At 45.5% G+C, this 20312-nt stretch overlaps 1 protein-coding gene across 1 annotated transcript in view; it reads right to left on the bottom strand.

Annotated features, from left to right (window-relative positions):
• Positions 1–1918: 1918 nt before the first annotated feature.
• The window catches only part of LOC128692295 (uncharacterized), a 121274-nt gene continuing 102880 nt past the window's right edge, over positions 1919–20312 (bottom strand). The window contains exons 3-4 of the mRNA XM_070079954.1: positions 3418–3630; positions 1919–1951 (exon numbers count right to left, since the gene is read on the bottom strand). Of these exons, the coding sequence (XP_069936055.1) occupies positions 1919–1951; positions 3418–3630 (246 nt within the window). The remainder of the gene's footprint in view (positions 1952–3417; positions 3631–20312) is intronic.

Here is a 20312-nt window from a genome sequence, read left to right as displayed (position 1 = left end):
GACAACCTGGGTAGCCACAACCACTCCTGAGAGAGGTTTTTTTTAGCGCCAGGAAGGAAAAAAGCTGGCAGGAAATGACAGAAATCGTACAACAACTCAGATCATTTCTGAAGTGGAATCACAGTCCATTGCCTCCACACCAAAACAGCAGATATTAGTGCCAGGAAAAAAAAAAGACATCCCCCCCATACCACAAATACGACGACATCCATCTTTGCAAATATACAGGATCTAAAGCCAGCAACGAACAACAAAATATCTTTCATTCTTGGACTGCTTACAGAGTCAAACACAATATTCGCGGTTTGCACAGAGACCCACATAAAGGATCACCTGGACAATGAAATATGGATCCCGGGTTATAACCTATACAGATGCAACAGAGTGAACAGGCAAAAGGGATGGGGGTTGGCCTGTCTATCACAGAGTCACTTATTTGCTCAGAACTATTAAATGCCTCAAATAATGTAGTTGAAGTTTTGGCAGTAAAGATCGAGAACCAAAACCTGGTCATTGTGATTGTATACAAGCTTCCCTATGCAACTTCCCAACAATTCCAGGAACAGCTTGTAAAAGCTGATCACTGTCTGGGAAATCTTCTAGCTCCTGCCCCCAACAACTTGCTACTTGGAGATTTCATCTTAAGGTACCTAAAAGTGGAGGAGTATACCAAATAATGCAGCAAAGATAACACCAGGAGGCAGCTCAGATGAAAACTCACACACACACACGAGCTTTTAAATCTCTACACCAAATTCACCTTAAACCAGCAAATAATAGAGCCTGCAATGTTGGAGAATTCACTGGGCCTAATCTTCACTAACAATGATGATCTCATTCGAAATATTACCATATCAAAACCAATATACTCAAATCACAACATAACAGAGGTCCAGACATGTATGTGGGGAGCCCCACACAGACAAAATGTGATCAGTCACAAAAGAACCTTCACCAAATTCAACTTCAATAACAAAAACATTAGGTGGGACCAAGTTAACCAGGTCCTACATGATATAAACTGGGAAGATAGACTAAGCAATACAGATCCAAACCTATGACTAGAACAAATTAACTCTGTGGCACTTGAGGTATGCTCAAGGCATATTCCTTTAAGGAAAAAAAAGAACACATAAACTAGAAAGAGAAAGGCGCTCCCCATACAGGCTAAGGCAAAGAATAGTCGAGCGCCTAAAAGAGGCCAATATATCTGTAATACGTAGGGAGACACTGGTCAGAAAAATAGCAAACATCGAACTAAAGCTAAAGGAATCTTACAGGAGTCAAGAAACGTGGGATGAAATTGAAAGAAACCCAAAATATTTTTTTTCTTATGCCAAATCAAAGTCGAGAACAACTTAGAGTATTGGGCCTCTACTTAAACAAGATGGGTCCTACACAGATGACAGCAAGGAAATGAGTGAGCTACTCAAGTCCCAATATGACTCAGCTTTTAGTGAGCCGCTAACCAGCCTGAGAGTCGAAGATCTAAGTGATTTTTTTATGAGACACAGAATTTGGTATACTAGAACCTCTCTGATATTATCCTGACGCCAAGTGATTTCGAACAGGCGATAAACGACATGCCCAAGCACTCTGCCCCAGGGCAAGACTCATGGAACTCCATGTTCATCAAGAACCACAATAAGCCCATTTCATGTGCTTTTAACATCCTATTGAGAGGAGCATATACACAGCGGTCGTTCCACAGCTGCTAAACACATCAGACATAGCGCCACTCCACAAAGGAGGCAGTAAAGCAATAGCAAAGAACTACAGACTGATAGCGCAAACATCCAATATCATAAAAATCTTTGAAAGGGTCCTAAGAAGCGAGATTGCCACCCATCTAGATACCCATCAGTTACACAACCCAGGGCAACATGGGTTTAGTGCAGGTCGCTCCTGCCTGTTCCAACTACTGGATAACTATGACAAGGTCCTGGATGTTCTAAAAGACAAACAAAATACAGATATAGAATACACTGACTTTCCAAAAGCCCTTGACAAGTGTGACTATAGTGTAACAGCACACAATGTGCGTGATAAAGGAATAAAAGGAAAAGTTCGTAGATGTATCTGTAATTACCTAACAAACAGAACACAAAGAGTAGTAGTAAACAGTAAAGTCTGAGGCGGCTACGGTGAAAAGCTCTGTTCCACATCCTCGTATCTGACATAAACAAGGATGTCAGCCACAGCACAGTGTCCTTCCTTTGCAGATGATACCTGAATTTGCATGACAGTGTCTTCCACTGAAGACACTGCAAGACTCCAGGCGGACATCAACCAAGTCTTTAAATGGGCCGCAGAAAACAATACAAAGTTCAATGATGAGAAATTTCACTTACTACGATATGGAAAACATGAGGAAATTAAAACTATATAGGAGTATAAAACATATTCCAAGCACATAATAGAGCGAAAAACTAATGTAAAAGACCTGGGAGTGATCATGTCAGAGGATCTCACCTTCAAGGACCATAACATTGTATCAATCGCATCTGCTAGAAAAATGACAGGATGGATAATGAGAACCTTCAAAACTAGAAATGCCAAGCCCATGATGACACTCTTCAGGTCGCTTGTTCTATCTAGGCTGGAATATAGCTGTACACTAACAGCACCTTTCAAGGCAGGTGAAATTGCTGACCTAGAAAACGTACAGAGAACCTTCACGGCGCGCATAACGGAGATAAAACACCTCAATTACTGGGAACGCTTGAAATTCCTAAACCTCCACTCCCTAGAATGCAGGTGATAGAGATACACTTGGAAAATCTTAGAGGGACTAGTACCAAACTTGCACACGAAAAATTACTCTCTATGAAAGCAAAAGACTCGGCAGACGGTGCAACATTCCCCCAATGAAAAACTGGGGTGCCACTAACACTATAAGAGATAGCACAATAAGTGTCAGGGGCCCAAGACTGTTAAACTGCCTCCCAGCATACATAAAGGGGATTACCAATAGACCCCTGACTATCTTGAAGCAGACACTGACAGGTACCTAAAATCAGTACCTGACCTGTTGTGCTATGGTTCGTACGACGGGTTGATCAGGCCCTGATCCACCATGAGGCCTGGTGACAGACAAGCTCGCGGGGGCGTTGACCCCCGAAACCCTATCCAGGTATTATACTCCAGGTATTATACTCCAGGTATGGTACGATTGTGTTGGAAGCCAGTCACATGTTAGGTTAGGTTAGGTATCATTAGGTTAGGATAGGTATCGTTAGAAAAGACTATGTTTAGTTATTTTAGAATTATAAAGCTTTTAAAAATCAAACTGAGAACAGAAAGCCACAGAGCACAGCTTATAATAGTCAGATAATTTCTGTTTAAGGGTAATATATAGTTGTTCATTTGACTGTCATAGCAGCATATTAAGCGCATGAGTGTTTAATTACTACTCACCTCATCTTCAGTCTCATGTGGACCATCGTCATCATGTGCATCATCATCATCATCAACATCACGATACTCGTAGTTTCTTGCCATCAAAACCGCGACCAGATTCCTTGTGGCTTTATCCCTGGCACCAGTCGACAGCCCTGAGGTTAAGCACAGCTGGATGTGCTTAACATCAACATTCAGTGCTGCTTCTGGGCTGCAACTTGCACCTAAAATCTTTAATAAACTCAGAGTTAAATATAATGGAGGAAAATTTGCAGCTTTTTAATTGAAAACATTTTACCTTTGTTCCAGTAATTTTTTATTTCCGTACATATTTATGTTTATATTTTAATTTATTAACCCTTTCAGGGTCTCGACTGCTGCTCACATACTTGCTCTCACTCATCTCCACTGCTCACATACTTGCTCTCAGTCACCACCACTGCTCACATACTTGCTCTCAGTCACCACCACTGCTCACATACTTGCTCTCACTCATCTCCACTGCTCACATACTTCCTCTAAGTCATCTCCACTGCTCACATACTTGCTCTCAGTCACCACCACTGCTCACATACTTGCTCTCAATCACCACCACTGCTCACATACTTGCTCTCAGTCACCACCACTGCTCACATACTTGCTCTCACTCATCTCCACTGCTCACATACTTGCTCTAAGTCATCTCCACTGCTCACATACTTGCTCTCAGTCATCACCACTGCTCACATACTTGCTCTCACTCATCTCCACTGCTCACATACTTGCTCTAAGTCATCTCCACTGCTCACATACTTGCTCTCAGTCATCACCACTGCTCACATACTTGCTCTCACTCATCTACACTGCTCACATACTTGCTCTCACTCATCTCCACTGCTCACATACTTGCTCTAAGTCATCTCCACTGCTCACATATTTGCTCTCACTCATCTCCACTGCTCACATACTTGCTCTCACTCATCTCCACTGCTCACATACTTGCTCTCACTCATCTCCACTGCTCACATACTTGCTCTCACTCATCTCCACTGCTCACATACTTGCTCTCACTCATCTCCACTGCTCACATACTTGGTCTCACTCATCTCCACTGCTCACATACTTGCTCTCACTCATCTCCACTGCTCACATACTTGCTCTCACTCATCTCCACTGCTCACATACTTGCTCTCACTCATCTCCACTGCTCACATACTTGCTCTCACTCATCTCCACTGCTCACATACTTGCTCTCACTCATCTCCACTGCTCACATACTTGCTCTCAGTCAGCACCACTGCTCACATACTTGCTCTCAGTCATCACCACTGCTCACATACTTGCTCTCAGTCATCACCACTGCTCACATATTTGCTCTCAGTCATCTCCACTGCTCACATACTTGCTCTCAGTCATCACCACTGCTCACATACTTGCTCTAAGTCATCACCACTGCTCACATACTTGCTCTCAGTCACAACCACTGCTCACATACTTGTTCTGAGTCATCACCACTGCTCAAATACTTGTTTTCAGTCATCTCCACTGCTCACATACTTGCTCTCAGTCATGTCCAATGCTCACATACTTGCTCTCAGTCATCTCCAATGCTCACATACTAGCTATCAGTCACCACAACTGCTCACATACTAGCTATCAGTCACCACCACTGCTAAAATACTTGCTCTCAGTCACGACGACTGCTGACACACTTGCTCTCAGTCACCACCACTACTCACATACTTGCTCTCAGTCACCTCCAATGCTCACATACTTGCTCTCAGTCATCACCACTGCTCACATACTTGCTCTCAGTCACCACCAATGCTAACATACTTGCTCTCAGTCACCACCAATGCTCACATACTTGCTCTCAGTCACCACCACTGCTCACGTACTTGCTCTCAGTCATCACCACTGCTCACATACTTGCTCTCAGTCATCACCACTGCTCACATACTTGCTCTCAGTCACCACCAATGCTCACATACTTGCTCTCAGTCATCACCACTGCTCACATACTTGCTCTCAGTCACCACCACTGCTCACATACTTGCTCTCAGTCACCACCACTGCTCACATACTTGCTCTCAGTCACCACCACTGCTCACATACTTGCTCTCAGTCATCACCACTGCTCACATACTTGCTCTCAGTCATCACCACTGCTCACATACTTGCTCTCAGTCATCACCACAGCTCACATACTTGCTCTCAGTCACCACCACTGCTCACATGCTATCAGTCATCACCACTGCTCACATACTTGCTCTCAGTCATCTCCAATGCTCACATACTTGCTCTCTGAGTCACCACCACTGCTCACATACTTGCTCTCAGAGTCGCCACAAGTGCTCACATACTTGCTCTCAGAGTCACCTCCACTGCTCACATACTTGCTCTCAGAGTCACAACAACTGCTCACATACTTGCTCACAGATTCACCACCAATGCTCATATACTTGCTCTAAGAGTCACCACAACTGGTCACACATTTGCTCTCAGAGTCATCACCACTGCTCACATACTTGCTCTCAGAATCACCACCGCTGCTCACATACTTGCTCTCGGGGTCACGATCACTGCTCACATACTCGCTCTCAGAGTCACCACCACTGCTCACATACTTGCTCTCAGAGTCACCACCACTGCTCACATACTTGCTCTCAGAGTCACCACCACTGCTCACATACTTGCTCTCAGAATCATCACCACTGCTCACATACTTGGTCTCACTCATCTCCACTGCTCACATACTTGCTCTCACTCATCTCCACTGCTCACATACTTGCTCTCACTCATCTCCACTGCTCACATACTTGCTCTCACTCATCTCCACTGCTCACATACTTGCTCTCACTCATCTCCACTGCTCACATACTTGCTCTCAGTCAGCACCACTGCTCACATACTTGCTCTCAGTCATCACCACTGCTCACATACTTGCTCTCAGTCATCACCACTGCTCACATACTTGCTCTCAGTAATCACCACTGCTCACATACTTGCTCTCAGTCACCACCACTGCTCACATACTTGCTCTCAGTAATCACCACTGCTCACATACTTGCTCTCAGTCATCTCCACTGCTCACATACTTGCTCTCAGTCATCACCACTGCTCACATACTTGCTCTAAGTCATCACCACTGCTCACATACTTGCTCTCAGTCACAACCACTGCTCACATACTTGTTCTGAGTCATCACCACTGCTCAAATACTTTTTTTCAGTCATCTCCACTGCTCACATACTTGCTCTCAGTCATCTCCAATGCTCACATACTTGCTCTCAGTCATCTCCAATGCTCACATACTAGCTATGAGTCACCACCACTTCTCACATACTTGCTCTCAGTCACCACAATTGCTCACATACTAGCTATCAGTCACCACAACTGCTCACATACTAGCTATCAGTCACCACCACTGCTAAAATACTTGCTCTCAGTCACGACGACTGCTGACACACTTGCTCTCAGTCACCACCAATGCTCACATACTTGCTCTCAGTCACCACCAATGCTCACATTCTTGCTCTCAGTCATCACCACTGCTCACATACTTGCTCTCAGTCACCACCACTGCTCACATACTTGCTCTCAGTCACCACCAATGCTCACATTCTTGCTCTCAGTCACCACCACTGCTCACATACTTGCTCTCAGTCACCACCAATGCTCACATACTTGCTCTCAGTCACCACCACTGCTCACATACTTGCTCTCAGTCATCACCACTGCTCACATACTTGCTCTCAGTCATCACCACTGCTCACATACTTGCTCTCAGTCACCATCAATGCTCACATACTTGCTCTCAGTCATCACCACTGCTCACATACTTGCTCTCAGTCACCACCACTGCTCACATACTTGCTCTCAGTCACCACCACTGCTCACGTACTTGCTCTCAGTCACCACCACTGCTCACGTACTTGCTCTCAGTCATCACCACTGCTCACATACTTGCTCTCAGTCATCACCACTGCTCACATACTTGCTCTCAGTCATCACCACAGCTCACATACTTGCTCTCAGTCACCACCACTGCTCACATGCTATCAGTCATCACCACTGCTCACATACTTGCTCTCAGTCATCTCCAATGCTCATATACTTGCTCTCTGAGTCACCACCACTGCTCACATACTTGCTCTCAGAGTCGCCACAAGTGCTCACATACTTGCTCTCAGAGTCACCTCCACTGCTCACATACTTGCTCTCAGAGTCACCACCACTGCTCACATACTTGCTCTCAGAGTCACCACAACTGCTCACATACTTGCTCACAGATTCACCACCAATGCTCATATACTTGCTCTAAGAGTCACCACCACTGCTCACATACTTGCTCTCAGAGTCACCACCGCTGCTCACATACTTGCTCTGGGGGTCACGATCACTGCTCACATACTCGCTCTCAGAGTCACCACCACTGCTCATATACTTGCTCTCAGAGTCACCACCACTGCTCACATACTTACTCTCAGAGGCACCACCACTGCTCACATACTTGCTCTCAGAATCATCACCACTGCTCACATACTTGTTCTGCGAGTCACCACAACTGCTCAAATTCTTGCTCTCAGGGTCACCACTGCTGCTCACATACTTGCTCTCGGGGTCACGATCACTGCTCACATACTTGCTCTCAGAGTCACCACCACTGCTCACATACTTGCTCTCAGAGTCACCACCACTGCTCACATACTCGCTCTCAGAGTCACCACCACTGCTCACATACTTGCTCTCAGAGTCACCACCACTGCTCACATACTTGCTCTCAGAGTAACCACCACTGCTCACATACTCGCTCTCAGAGTCACCATCACTGCTCACTTACTTGCTCTCAGAGTCACCACCACTGCTCACATACTTGCTCTCAGAGTTACCGCAACTGCTCACATACTTGCTCTCAGAATCATCACCACTGCTCACATACATGCTATCAGAGTCACAACAACTGCTCACATACTTGCTCTCAGAGTGACCACCACTGCTTACATACTTTCTCTCAGAGTCACTTCCATTGCTCACATACTTGCTCTCAGAGTCACCACATCTGCTCACATACTTGCTCTCAGAGTCACCACCTCTGCTCACATACAAGCTCTCAGGGTCACCACCTCTGCTCACATACTTACTCTCAGAGTCAGCACTGCTGCTCATTACCTGGAGTTTACCTGGAGAGAGTTCCGGGGGTCAACGCCCCCGCGGCCCGGTCTGAGACCAGGCCTCCTGGTGGATCAGAGCCTGATCAACCAGGCTGTTGCTGCTGGCTGCACGCAAACCAACATACGAGCCACAGCCCGGCTGATCCGGAACTGACTTTAGGTGCTTGTCCAGTGCCAGCTTGAAGACTGCCAGGGGTCTGTTGGTAATCCCCCTTATGTGTGCTGGGAGGCAGTTGAACAGTCTCGGGCCCCTGACACTTATTGTATGGTCTCTTAACGTGCTAGTGACACCCCTGCTTTTCATTGGGGGGATGGTGCATCGTCTGCCAAGTCTTTTGCTTTCGTAGTGGGTGATTTTCGTGTGCAAGTTCGGTACTAGTCCCTCTAGGATTTTCCAGGTGTATATAATCATGTATCTCTCCCTCCTGCGTTCCAGGGAATACAGGTTTAGGAACCTCAAGCGCTCCCAATAATTGAGGTGTTTTATCTCCGTTATGCGCGCCGTGAAAGTTCTCTGTACATTTTCTAGGTCGGCAATTTCACCTGCCTTGAAAGGTGCTGTTAGTGTGCAGCAATATTCCAGCCTAGATAGAACAAGTGACCTGAAGAGTGTCATCATGGGCTTGGCCTCCCTAGTTTTGAAGGTTCTCATTATCCATCCTGTCATTTTTCTAGCAGATGCGATTGATACAATGTTATGGTCCTTGAAGGTGAGATCCTCCGACATGATCACTCCCAGGTCTTTGACGTTGGTGTTTCGCTCTATTTTGTGGCCAGAATTTGTTTTGTACTCTGATGAAGATTTAATTTCCTCATGTTTACCATATCTGAGTAATTGAAATTTCTCATCGTTGAACTTCATATTGTTTTCTGCAGCCCACTGAAAGATTTGGTTGATGTCTGCCTGGAGCTTTGCAGTGTCTGCAATGGAAGACACTGTCATGCAGATTCGGGTGTCATCTGCAAAGGAAGACACGGTGCTGTGGCTGACATCCTTGTCTATGTCGGATATAAGGATGAGGAACAAGATGGGAGCGAGTACTGTGCCTTGTGGAACAGAGCTTTTCACCGTAGCTGCCTCGGACTTTACTCTGTTGACGACTACTCTCTGTGTTCTGTTAGTGAGGAAATTATAGATCCATCGACCGACTTTTCCTGTTATTCCTTTAGCACGCATTTTGTGCGCTATTACGCCATGGTCACACTTGTCGAAGGCTTTTGCAAAGTCTGTATATATTACATCTGCATTCTTTTTGTCTTCTAGTGCATTTAGGACCTTGTCGTAGTGGTCCAATAGTTGAGACAGACAGGAGCGACCTGTTCTAAACCCATGTTGCCCTGGGTTGTGTAACTGATGGGTTTCTAGATGCGTGGTGATCTTGCTTCTTAGGACCCTTTCAAAGATTTTTATGATATGGGATGTTAGTGCTATTGGTCTGTAGTTCTTTGCTGTTGCTTTACTGCCCCCTTTGTGGAGTGGGGCTATGTCTGTTGTTTTTAGTAACTGTGGGACGACCCCCGTGTCCATGCTCCCTCTCCATAGGATGGAAAAGGCTCGTGATAGGGGCTTCTTGCAGTTCTTGATGAACACAGAGTTCCATGAGTCTGGCCCTGGGGCAGAGTGCATGGGCATGTCATTTATCGCCTGTTCGAAGTCATTTGGCGTCAGGATAACATCGGATAGGCTTGTGTTAATCAAATTTTGTGGCTCTCTCATAAAAAATTCATTTTGATCTTCGACTCTCAGTCTGGTTAGCGGCTTGCTAAAAACTGAGTCATATTGGGACTTGAGTAGCTCACTCATTTCCTTGTTGTCATCTGTGTAGGACCCATCTTGTTTAAGTAGGGGCCCAATACTGGACGTTGTTCTCGATTTTGATTTGGCATAGGAGAAGAAATACTTTGGGTTTCTTTCGATTTCATTTATGGCTTTTAGTTCTTCCCGCGATTCCTGACTCCTAAAGGATTCTTTTAGCTTAAGTTCGATGCTTGCTATTTCTCTGACCAGTGTCTCCCTACGCATTTCAGATATATTGACCTCTTTTAGCCGCTCTGTTATTCTTTTCCGTCGCCTGTAAAGGGAGCGCCTGTCTCTTTCTGTTTTACATCTACTCCTCCTTTTTCTTAGAGGAATAAGCCTTGTGCATACATCGAGTGCTACCGAGTTAATCTGTTCTAGGCATAAGTTGGGGTCTGTGTTGCTTAGTATATCTTCCCAGCTTATATCGGTTAGGACTTGGTTTACTTGGTCCCACTTTATGTTTTTGTTATTGAAGTTGAATTTGGTGAATGCTCCCTCGTGACTAATCTCATTATGTCGGTCTGGGGCTCCGCGCATACATGACTGAACCTCAATTATGTTGTGATCTGAGTATATTGTTTTTGATATGGTGATATTTCTTATCAGATCATCATTGTTAGTGAAGATGAGGTCTAGTGTATTCTCCAGTCTAGTAGGCTCTATTATTTGCTGGTTTAAATTGAATTTTGTGCAGAGATTTAAAAGCTCGCGTGAGTGTGAGTTTTCATCAGAGCTGCCTCCTGGTGTTATTACTGCAACAATATTATTTGCTATATTCCTCCATTTTAGGTGCCTTAAGTTGAAATCCCCCAGGAGCAAGATGTTGGGTGCAGGAGCTGGAAGGTTTTCCAGACAGTGGTCAATTTTTAACAGCTGTTCCTGGAATTGCTGGGATGTTGCATCCGGAGGCTTGTAGACTATCACAATGACTAGGTTTTGGTTCTCGACCTTTACTGCTAAAACTTCCACTACATCATTTGAGGCATTTAGCAGTTCTGTGCAAACAAGTGACTCTGCAATGTACAGGCCAACCCCCCCCTTTTGCCTGTTCACTCTGTCACATCTGTATAGGTTGTAACCTGGGATCCATATTTCGTTGTCTAAGTGATCCTTTATGTGGGTCTCAGTGAAAGCCGCGAACATTGCCTTTGCCTCTGCAAGCAGTCCACGGATGAAAGGTATTTTGTTGTTTGTTGCTGGCTTTAGACCCTGTATATTTGCAAAGAAGAATGTTATCGGACTGGTGGTATTGTTGGTACTGGGGGGGGATTTTTTTTCCGGCATTAGTATCTGTATCTGTTGGTTTGGAGTGGAGGCCATCGACTGTGGTTCCACTCCAGGAATGACTGGATTTGGTGTACGATTTCTGCCATTTCCTGCCAGTTTTTTTTCCTTCCTGGCACTAAAAAACCTCTCCCTCTTGAGTGGCTGTGGCTACCCAGGTTTTCCCATGGCCTGGATGTTTTGTATCTTTTTGTCCCCTTTAGATGGTATGCCTGGCAATTTAAGTTATAGCACAGTCTTTCCTGTACTGAAGAGGTACACAGTTCAGGGTGAAAAAGCTTACAGGAAGGGAGTTTGCATTTTCCTGTTGTCATATGGGCATGGCATTTCCTAGGGTGGTCATAGTTGCACGTCCCATCTGTTTTTCCAGATTTCCCATGCCAGCAGATACCGAGTGCATAGTATGTGCACAGGCTTGGTTTCCGTTTGCCTTGGGTTTCTGTGACTGTATTCCCTGTTGGTGCATGTTTCCCTGTCTTACTTCTATCCTCCCTAGCACCAACAATGGAGCTCCCACCATTTGTTTTTGGTAATATATCCTCACTATTGCTAGTGGAGTCCTCTTGTTTGCTATTTCCTGCGGTATTTCTAGTTTGCAATATTGGTTTTATCTTATCTTTGACTACACTTGTTTCCCTACTATGGCTCCTGTCCCCTATGCGGTCATTCATATGTATTCCTTCCTGCATATAGTTCCCGACTACCTGGACAAAATCTCCAGCTTCACCATTACTGTCTCCCAGGACAGCATCTCCAGCTTCCCCATTACTGTCTCCCAGGACAGCATCTCCAGCTTCACCATTACTGTCTCCCAGGACAGCACCTCCAGCTTCACCATTACTGTCTCCCAGGACAGCACCTCCAGCTTCCCCATTACTGTCTCCCAGGACAGCACTATCAGCCCCCCATTTACTGACTACCAGGACATCATCTCCAGCCTTACAGTTTCTGACTACATGGCCAGTATCAAGGGCAGTACCATTCAGCCCGGACTTTTTATGTTCCCATCTGTTGTAGAAAGCTTCCAGGTTTTCTATGAAAGCAGCTTTGATGTTGACCTCTTTTAATACCCTTGTGATTTTAGTCCACAGATTTATCTCATTTGGGCATACCCAAAAACACTTCCCTGTTTTAATACTGCTTGTAGCTAGTTCTTGGATATCTGCACAAGGGGCGTGACACCAATTTCCACAGAAATGACAATTTATGCATGTGGAAGCCCGTTTGTTTGACTGACCACAGACTACACACAGCTTCATAATGATTTGAATGGTTTATTTACTGCAATTCTACTAGCAACCTCTTGAATATTCTATTAATAACCTGCTAGGTGGTGCACAACGAAACCGTTTGAAACCAGTCCAGGGTTCGGACCAGTCAAGGGTTCGGACCAGTCAAGGGTTCGGACCAGTCTATCTGATCTGATCAGTGGGTCACTTATTTAAACCATACTGGTCGGTGATTTGAGCTAACACATGAAGGATCTACTGGAAATTATCTACCCGAGTAATATGTGATTTGATTGATACAAAAGTATAACTTGCGTGTTGAAGAGCCGGTGACTGCTGGCACTCCTACAATGACGAACGGTCGAGCCTCCACCTTTGTTTATCAATCGCTGTATCTAGCTTCTCTATTTTTTTTTTTTTCCGTCTCCACCACAATAAATGCTATATTATCACTATAGTTGACTGGTGCAAATTTTGGAGGAAGGGCGCTTTTTCTGTAGTAATAATTGCTTCTCGTTGTGTATATTGCGACCGCTGGTAACTACAGGTTATATGAAATTCACAGTAACGTCTGGTATTTCAAGAAAAAGAAACTAATGAAAGTCACTCCACTTCACTAAGTACCATTATAATACTGGTTAGTTGCTACTACAACACTGTATTCTGCTATTCACTGGTATCACTAGATTATATGCGAGTACACTAGCAAGCCAGGAAGATTATTAAAAACAGCTGACCTGTGGTAAGTTTCTGGCGACTTCTGGCACCTGCCTCTATAGGCTTATCACTTCATTTACAAAATCACCTGTTTTCAAATGACACTTTAGCCTTTATCATCAATATACTAGGGAGCCACTGTAGTATACACTATACACTATGTATACTCAATGCTTTCAGGGAGACTTTCTTTCCTCTGACACAAAGTTCAATATTATTATTTTTCCACACGGGACAGGCCTATGATTCCCCTCTGGCAGTAAACTCTGCTAGGAAGTGCACACTAATTCTCCTTTTTTTACTCAGTATATAATGTTTTCCGCCCAAGATTGGTTCCAGGCGCTAGAGGGATGTATCGTATAGGATTGATGACACAAATTAAAGTTCTAGCACGTAAGAGCGACCGTGAAAACACCAGAAAAAACCGGGAGCACAACGAGCGTGAGCCTATAACCGCTGCTCAAATACTTGCTCTCAGAGTCACCACCTACGCTCACATACTTGCTCTCACAGTCATTTCCATTGCTCACATACTTGCTCTCAGGGTCACCACCTCTGCTCACATACTTGCTTTCAGAGTCAAAACCTCTGCTCACATACATGCTCTCAGAGTCACCACCGCTGCTCACATACTTGCTCTCAGAGTCACCACCTATGCTCACATACTTGCTCTCAGGGTCACTACTGCTGCTCACATACTTTGCTCTCAGAGTCACCATCACTGCTCACTTACTTGCTCTCAGAGTCACCACCACTGCTCACATACTTGCTCTGAGTCACCACCACTGCTCAAATACTTCTTCTCAGTCACCACCAATGCTCACATACTTGCTCTCAGAGTCACCTCCACTGCTCACATACTTGCTCTCAGAGTCACCACCACTGCTCACATACTTGCTCTCAGGGTCACCACCACTCCTCACATACTTGTTCTCAGGGTCACCACCACTGCTCACTCACTTGCTCTCAGAGTCACCACCACTTCTCACATACTTGCTAACAGAGTCGCCACTGCTCACATACTTTCTCTAAGGGTCACCACTGCTGCTCACATACTTGCTCTCAGAGTCACCTCCACTGCTCACATACTTGCTCTCAGAGTCACCACAACTGCTCACATACTTGCTCTCAGAGTCACCACCACTGCTCATACACTTGCTCTAAGAGTCACCACCACTGGTCACATATTTGCTCTCAGAGTCACCAACACTGCTCACATACTTGCTCTCAGAGTCACCACCACTGCTCACATACTTGCTCTCAGAGTCATCACCACAGCTCACATACTTGCTCTCAGTCACCACCACTGCTCACATGCTATCAGTCATCACCACTGCTCACATACTTGCTCTCAGTTATCTCCAATGCTCATATACTTGCTCTCTGAGTCACCACCACTGCTCACATACTTGCTCTCAGAGTCGCCACAAGTGCTCACATACTTGCTCTCAGAGTCACCTCCACTGCTCACATACTTGCTCTCAGAGTCACCACCACTGCTCACATACTTGCTCTCAGAGTCACCACAACTGCTCACATACTTGCTCACAGATTCACCACCAATGCTCATATACTTGCTCTAAGAGTCGCCACCACTGCTCACATACTTGCTCTCAGAGTCACCACCGCTGCTCACATACTTGCTCTGGGGGTCACGATCACTGCTCACATACTCGCTCTCAGAGTCACCACCACTGCTCACACACTTGCTCTCAGAGTCACCACCACTGCTCACATACTTACTCTCAGAGGCACCACCACTGCTCACATACTTGCTCTCAGAATCATCACCACTGCTCACATACTTGTTCTGCGAGTCACCACAACTGCTCAAATTCTTGCTCTCAGGGTCACCACTGCTGCTCACATACTTGCTCTCGGGGTCACGATCACTGCTCACATACTTGCTCTCAGAGTCACCACCACTGCTCACATACTTGCTCTCAGAGTCACCACCACTGCTCACATACTCGCTCTCAGAGTCACCACCACTGCTCACATACTTGCTCTCAGAGTCACCACCACTGCTCACATACTTGCTCTCAGAGTAACCACCACTGCTCACATACTCGCTCTCAGAGTCACCATCACTGCTCACTTACTTGCTCTCAGAGTCACCACCACTGCTCACATACTTGCTCTCAGAGTTACCGCAACTGCTCACATACTTGCTCTCAGAATCATCACCACTGCTCACATACATGCTATCAGAGTCACAACAACTGCTCACATACCTGGAGTTTACCTGGAGAGAGTTTCGGGGGTCAACGCCCCCGCGGCCCGGTCTGTGACCAGGCCTCCTGGTGGATCAGCGCCTGATCAACCAGGCTGTTGCTGCTGGCTGCACGCAAACCAACGTACGAGCCACAGCCCGGCTGATCAGGAACTGCCTTTAGGTGGTTGTCCAGTGCCAGCTTGAAGACTGCCAGGGGTCTGTTGGTAATCCCCCTTATGTGTGCTGGGAGGCAGTTGAACAGTCTCGGTCCCCTGACACTTATTGTATGGTCTCTTAACGTGCTAGTGACACCCCTGCTTTTCATTGGGGGGATGGTGCATCGTCTGCCAAGTCTTTTGCTTTCGTAGTGAGTGATTTTCGTGTGCAAGTTCGGTACTAGTCCCTCTAGGATTTTCCAGGTGTATATAATCATGTATCTCTCCCTCCTGCGTTCCAGGGAATACAGGTTTAGAAACCTCAAGCGCTCCCAGTAATTGAGGTGTTTTATCTCCGTTATGCGCGCCGTGAAAGTTCTCTGTACATTTTCTAGGTCGGCAATTTCACCTGCCTTGAAAGGTGCTGTTAGAGTGCAGCAATATTCCAGCCTAGATAGAACAAGTGACCTGAAGAGTGTCATCATGGGCTTGGCCTCCCTAGTTTTGAAGGTTCTCATTATCCATCCTGTCATTTTTCTAGCAGATGCGATTGATACAATGTTATGGTCCTTGAAGGTGAGATCCTCCGACATAATCACTCCCAGGTCTTTGACGTTGGTGTTTCGCTCTATTTTGTGGCCAGAATTTGTTTTGTACTCTGATGAAGATTTAATTTCCTCATGTTTACCATATCTGAGTAATTGAAATTTCTCATCGTTGAACTTCATATTGTTTTCTGCAGCCCACTGAAAGATTTGGTTGATGTCCGCCTGGAGCCTTGCAGTGTCTGCAATGGAAGACACTGTCATGCAGATTCGGGTGTCATCTGCAAAGGAAGACACGGTGCTGTGGCTGACATCCTTGTCTATGTCGGATATGAGGATGAGGAACAAGATGGGAGCTAGTACTGTGCCTTGTGGAACAGAGCTTTTCACCGTAGCTGCCTCGGACTTTACTCTGTTGACGACTACTCTCTGTGTTCTGTTAGTGAGGAAATTATAGATCCATCGACCAACTTTTCCTGTTATTCCTTTAGCGCGCATTTTGTGCGCTATTACGCCATGGTCACACTTGTCGAAGGCTTTTGCAAAGTCTGTATATATTACATCTGCATTCTTTTTGTCTTCTAGTGCATTTAGGACCTTGTCGTAGTGATCCAGTAGTTGAGACAGACACGAGCGACCTGTTCTAAACCCATGTTGCCCTGGGTTGTGTAACTGATGGGTTTCTAGATAGGTGGTGATCTTGCTTCTTAGGACCCTTTCAAAGATTTTTATGATATGGGATGTTAGTGCAATTGGTCTGTAGTTCTTTGCTGTTGCTTTACTGCCCCCTTTGTGGAGTGGGGCTATGTCTGTTGTTTTTAGTAACTGAGGGACGACCCCCGTGTCCATGCTCCCTCTCCATAGGATGGAAAAGGCTCGTGATAGGGGCTTCTTGCAGTTCTTGATGAACACAGAGTTCCATGAGTCTGGCCCTGGGGCAGAGTGCATGGGCATGTCATTTATCGCCTGTTCGAAGTCATTTGGCGTCAGGATAACATCGGATAGGCTTGTGTTAATCAAATTTTGTGGCTCTCTCATAAAAAATTCATTTTGATCTTCGACTCTCAGTCTGGTTAGCGGCTTGCTAAAAACTGAGTCATATTGGGACTTGAGTAGCTCACTCATTTCCTTGCTGTCATCTGTGTAGGACCCATCTTGTTTAAGTAGGGGCCCAATACTGGACGTTGTTCTCGATTTTGATTTGGCATAGGAGAAGAAATACTTTGGGTTTCTTTCGATTTCATTTATGGCTTTTAGTTCTTCCCGCGATTCCTGACTCCTAAAGGATTCTTTTAGCTTAAGTTCGATGCTTGCTATTTCTCTGACCAGTGTCTCCCTGCGCATTTCTGATATATTGACCTCTTTTAGCCGCTCTGTTATTCTTTTCCGTCGCCTGTAAAGGGAGCGCCTGTCTCTTTCTATTTTACATCTACTCCTCCTTTTTCTTAGAGGAATAAGCCTTGTGCATACATCGAGTGCCACCGAGTTAATCTGTTCTAGGCATAAGTTTGGGTCTGTGTTGCTTAGTATATCTTCCCAGCTTATATCGGTTAGGACTTGGTTTACTTGGTCCCACTTTATGTTTTTGTTATTGAAGTTGAATTTGGTGAATGCTCCCTCGTGACTAGTCTCATTTTGTCGGTCTGGGGCTCCACGCATACATGTCTGAACCTCAATTATGTTGTGATCTGAGTATATTGTTTTTGATATGGTGACATTTCTTATCAGATCATCATTGTTAGTGAAGATGAGGTCTAGTGTATTCTCCAGTCTAGTAGGCTCTATTATTTGCTGGTTTAAATTGAATTTTGTGCAGAGATTTAAAAGCTCGTGTGAGTGTGAGTTTTCATCAGAGCTGCCTCCTGGTGTTATTACTGCAACAATATTATTTGCTATATTCCTCCATTTTAGGTGCCTTAAGTTGAAATCCCCCAGGAGCAAGATGTTGGGTGCAGGAGCTGGAAGATTTTCCAGACAGTGGTCAATTTTTAACAGCTGTTCCTGGAATTGCTGGGATGTTGCATCCGGAGGCTTGTAGACTACCACAATGACTAGGTTTTGGTTCTCGACCTTTACTGCTAAAACTTCCACTACGTCATTTGAGGCATTAAGCAGTTCTGTGCAAACAAGTGACTCTGCAATGTACAGGCCAACCCCCCCCTTTTGCCTGTTCACTCTGTCACATCTGTATAGGTTGTAACCTGGGATCCATATTTCGTTGTCCAAGTGATCCTTTATGTGGGTCTCAGTGAAAGCCGCGAACATTGCCTTTGCCTCTGCAAGCAGTCCACGGATGAAAGGTATTTTGTTGTTTATTGCTGGCTTTAGACCCTGTATATTTGCAAAGAAGAATGTTATCGGACTGGTGGTATTGTTGGTACTGGGGGGGGATTTTTTTTCCGGCATTAGTATCTGTATCTGTTGGTTTGGAGTGGAGGCCATCGACTGTGGTTCCACTCCAGGAATGACTGGATTTGGTGTACGATTTCTGCCATTTCCTGCCAGTTTTTTTTCCTTCCTGGCACTAAAAAACCTCTCCCTCTTGAGTGGCTGTGGCTACCCAGGTTTTCCCATGGCCTGGATGTTTTGTATCTTTTTGTCCCCTTTAGATGGTATGCCTGGCAATTTAAGTTATAGCACAGTCTTTCCTGTACTGAAGAGGTACACATTTCAGGGTGAAAAAGCTTACAGGAAGGGAGTTTGCATTTTCCTGTTGTCATATGGGCATGACATTTTCTAGGGTGGTCATAGTTGCATGTCCCATCTGTTTTTCCAGATTTCCCATGCCAGCAGATACCAAGTGCATAGTATGTGCACAGGCTTGGTTTCCGTTTGCCTTGGGTTTCTGTGACTGTATTCCCTGTTGGTGCATGTTTCCCTGTCTTATTCCTATCCTCCTTAGCACAAACAATGGAGCTCCCACCAGTTGTTTTTGGTAATTTATCCTCACTATTGCTATTGGAGTCCTCTTGTTTGCTATTTCCTGCGGTATTTCTGGTTTGCAATATTGGTTTTATCTTATCTTTGACTACACTTGTTTCCCTACTATGGCTCCTGTCCTCTATGAGGTCATTTATATGTATTCCTTCCTGCTCTCAGAGTGACCACCACTGCTTACATACTTTCTCTCAGAGTCACTTCCATTGCTCACATACTTGCTCTCAGAGTCACCACATCTGCTCACATACTTGCTCTCAGAGTCACCACCTCTGCTCACATACATGCTCTCAGGGTCACCACCTCTGCTCACATACTTACTCTCAGAGTCAGCACTGCTGCTCACATACTTGCTCACAGGGTCACCACCGCTGCTCACATACTTGATCTCAGAGTCACCACCACTGCTCACATACTTGCTCTCAGAGTCCCCACCACTGCTCACATACTTTCTCTCACAGTCATTTCCATTGCTCACATACTTGCTCTCAGGGTCACCACCTCTGCTCACATACTTGCTTTCAGAGTCAAAACCTCTGCTCACATACTTGCTATCAGAGTCACCACCGCTGCTCACATACTTGCTCTCAGAGTCACCACCTATGCTCACATACTTGCTCTCAGGGTCACCACTGCTGCTCACATACTTTGCTCTCAGGGTCACCACCACTGCTCACATACTTGCTCTCAGAGTCCCCACCACTGCTCACATACTTTCTCTCACAGTCATTTCCATTGCTCACATACTTGCTCTCAGGGTCACCACCTCTGCTCACATACTTGCTTTCAGAGTCAAAACCTCTGCTCACATACATGCTCTCAGAGTCACCACCGCTGCTCACATACTTGCTCTCAGAGTCACCACCTATGCTCACAT

The sequence above is a fragment of the Cherax quadricarinatus genome, unplaced genomic scaffold (genome assembly GCF_038502225.1).
Source record: "Cherax quadricarinatus isolate ZL_2023a unplaced genomic scaffold, ASM3850222v1 Contig56, whole genome shotgun sequence".
In the NCBI taxonomy this organism is placed as follows: domain Eukaryota; kingdom Metazoa; phylum Arthropoda; class Malacostraca; order Decapoda; family Parastacidae; genus Cherax; species Cherax quadricarinatus.
The sequence above is the reverse complement of the archived record's forward strand: the minus strand, read 5'-3'. Positions and strand labels throughout refer to the sequence as shown.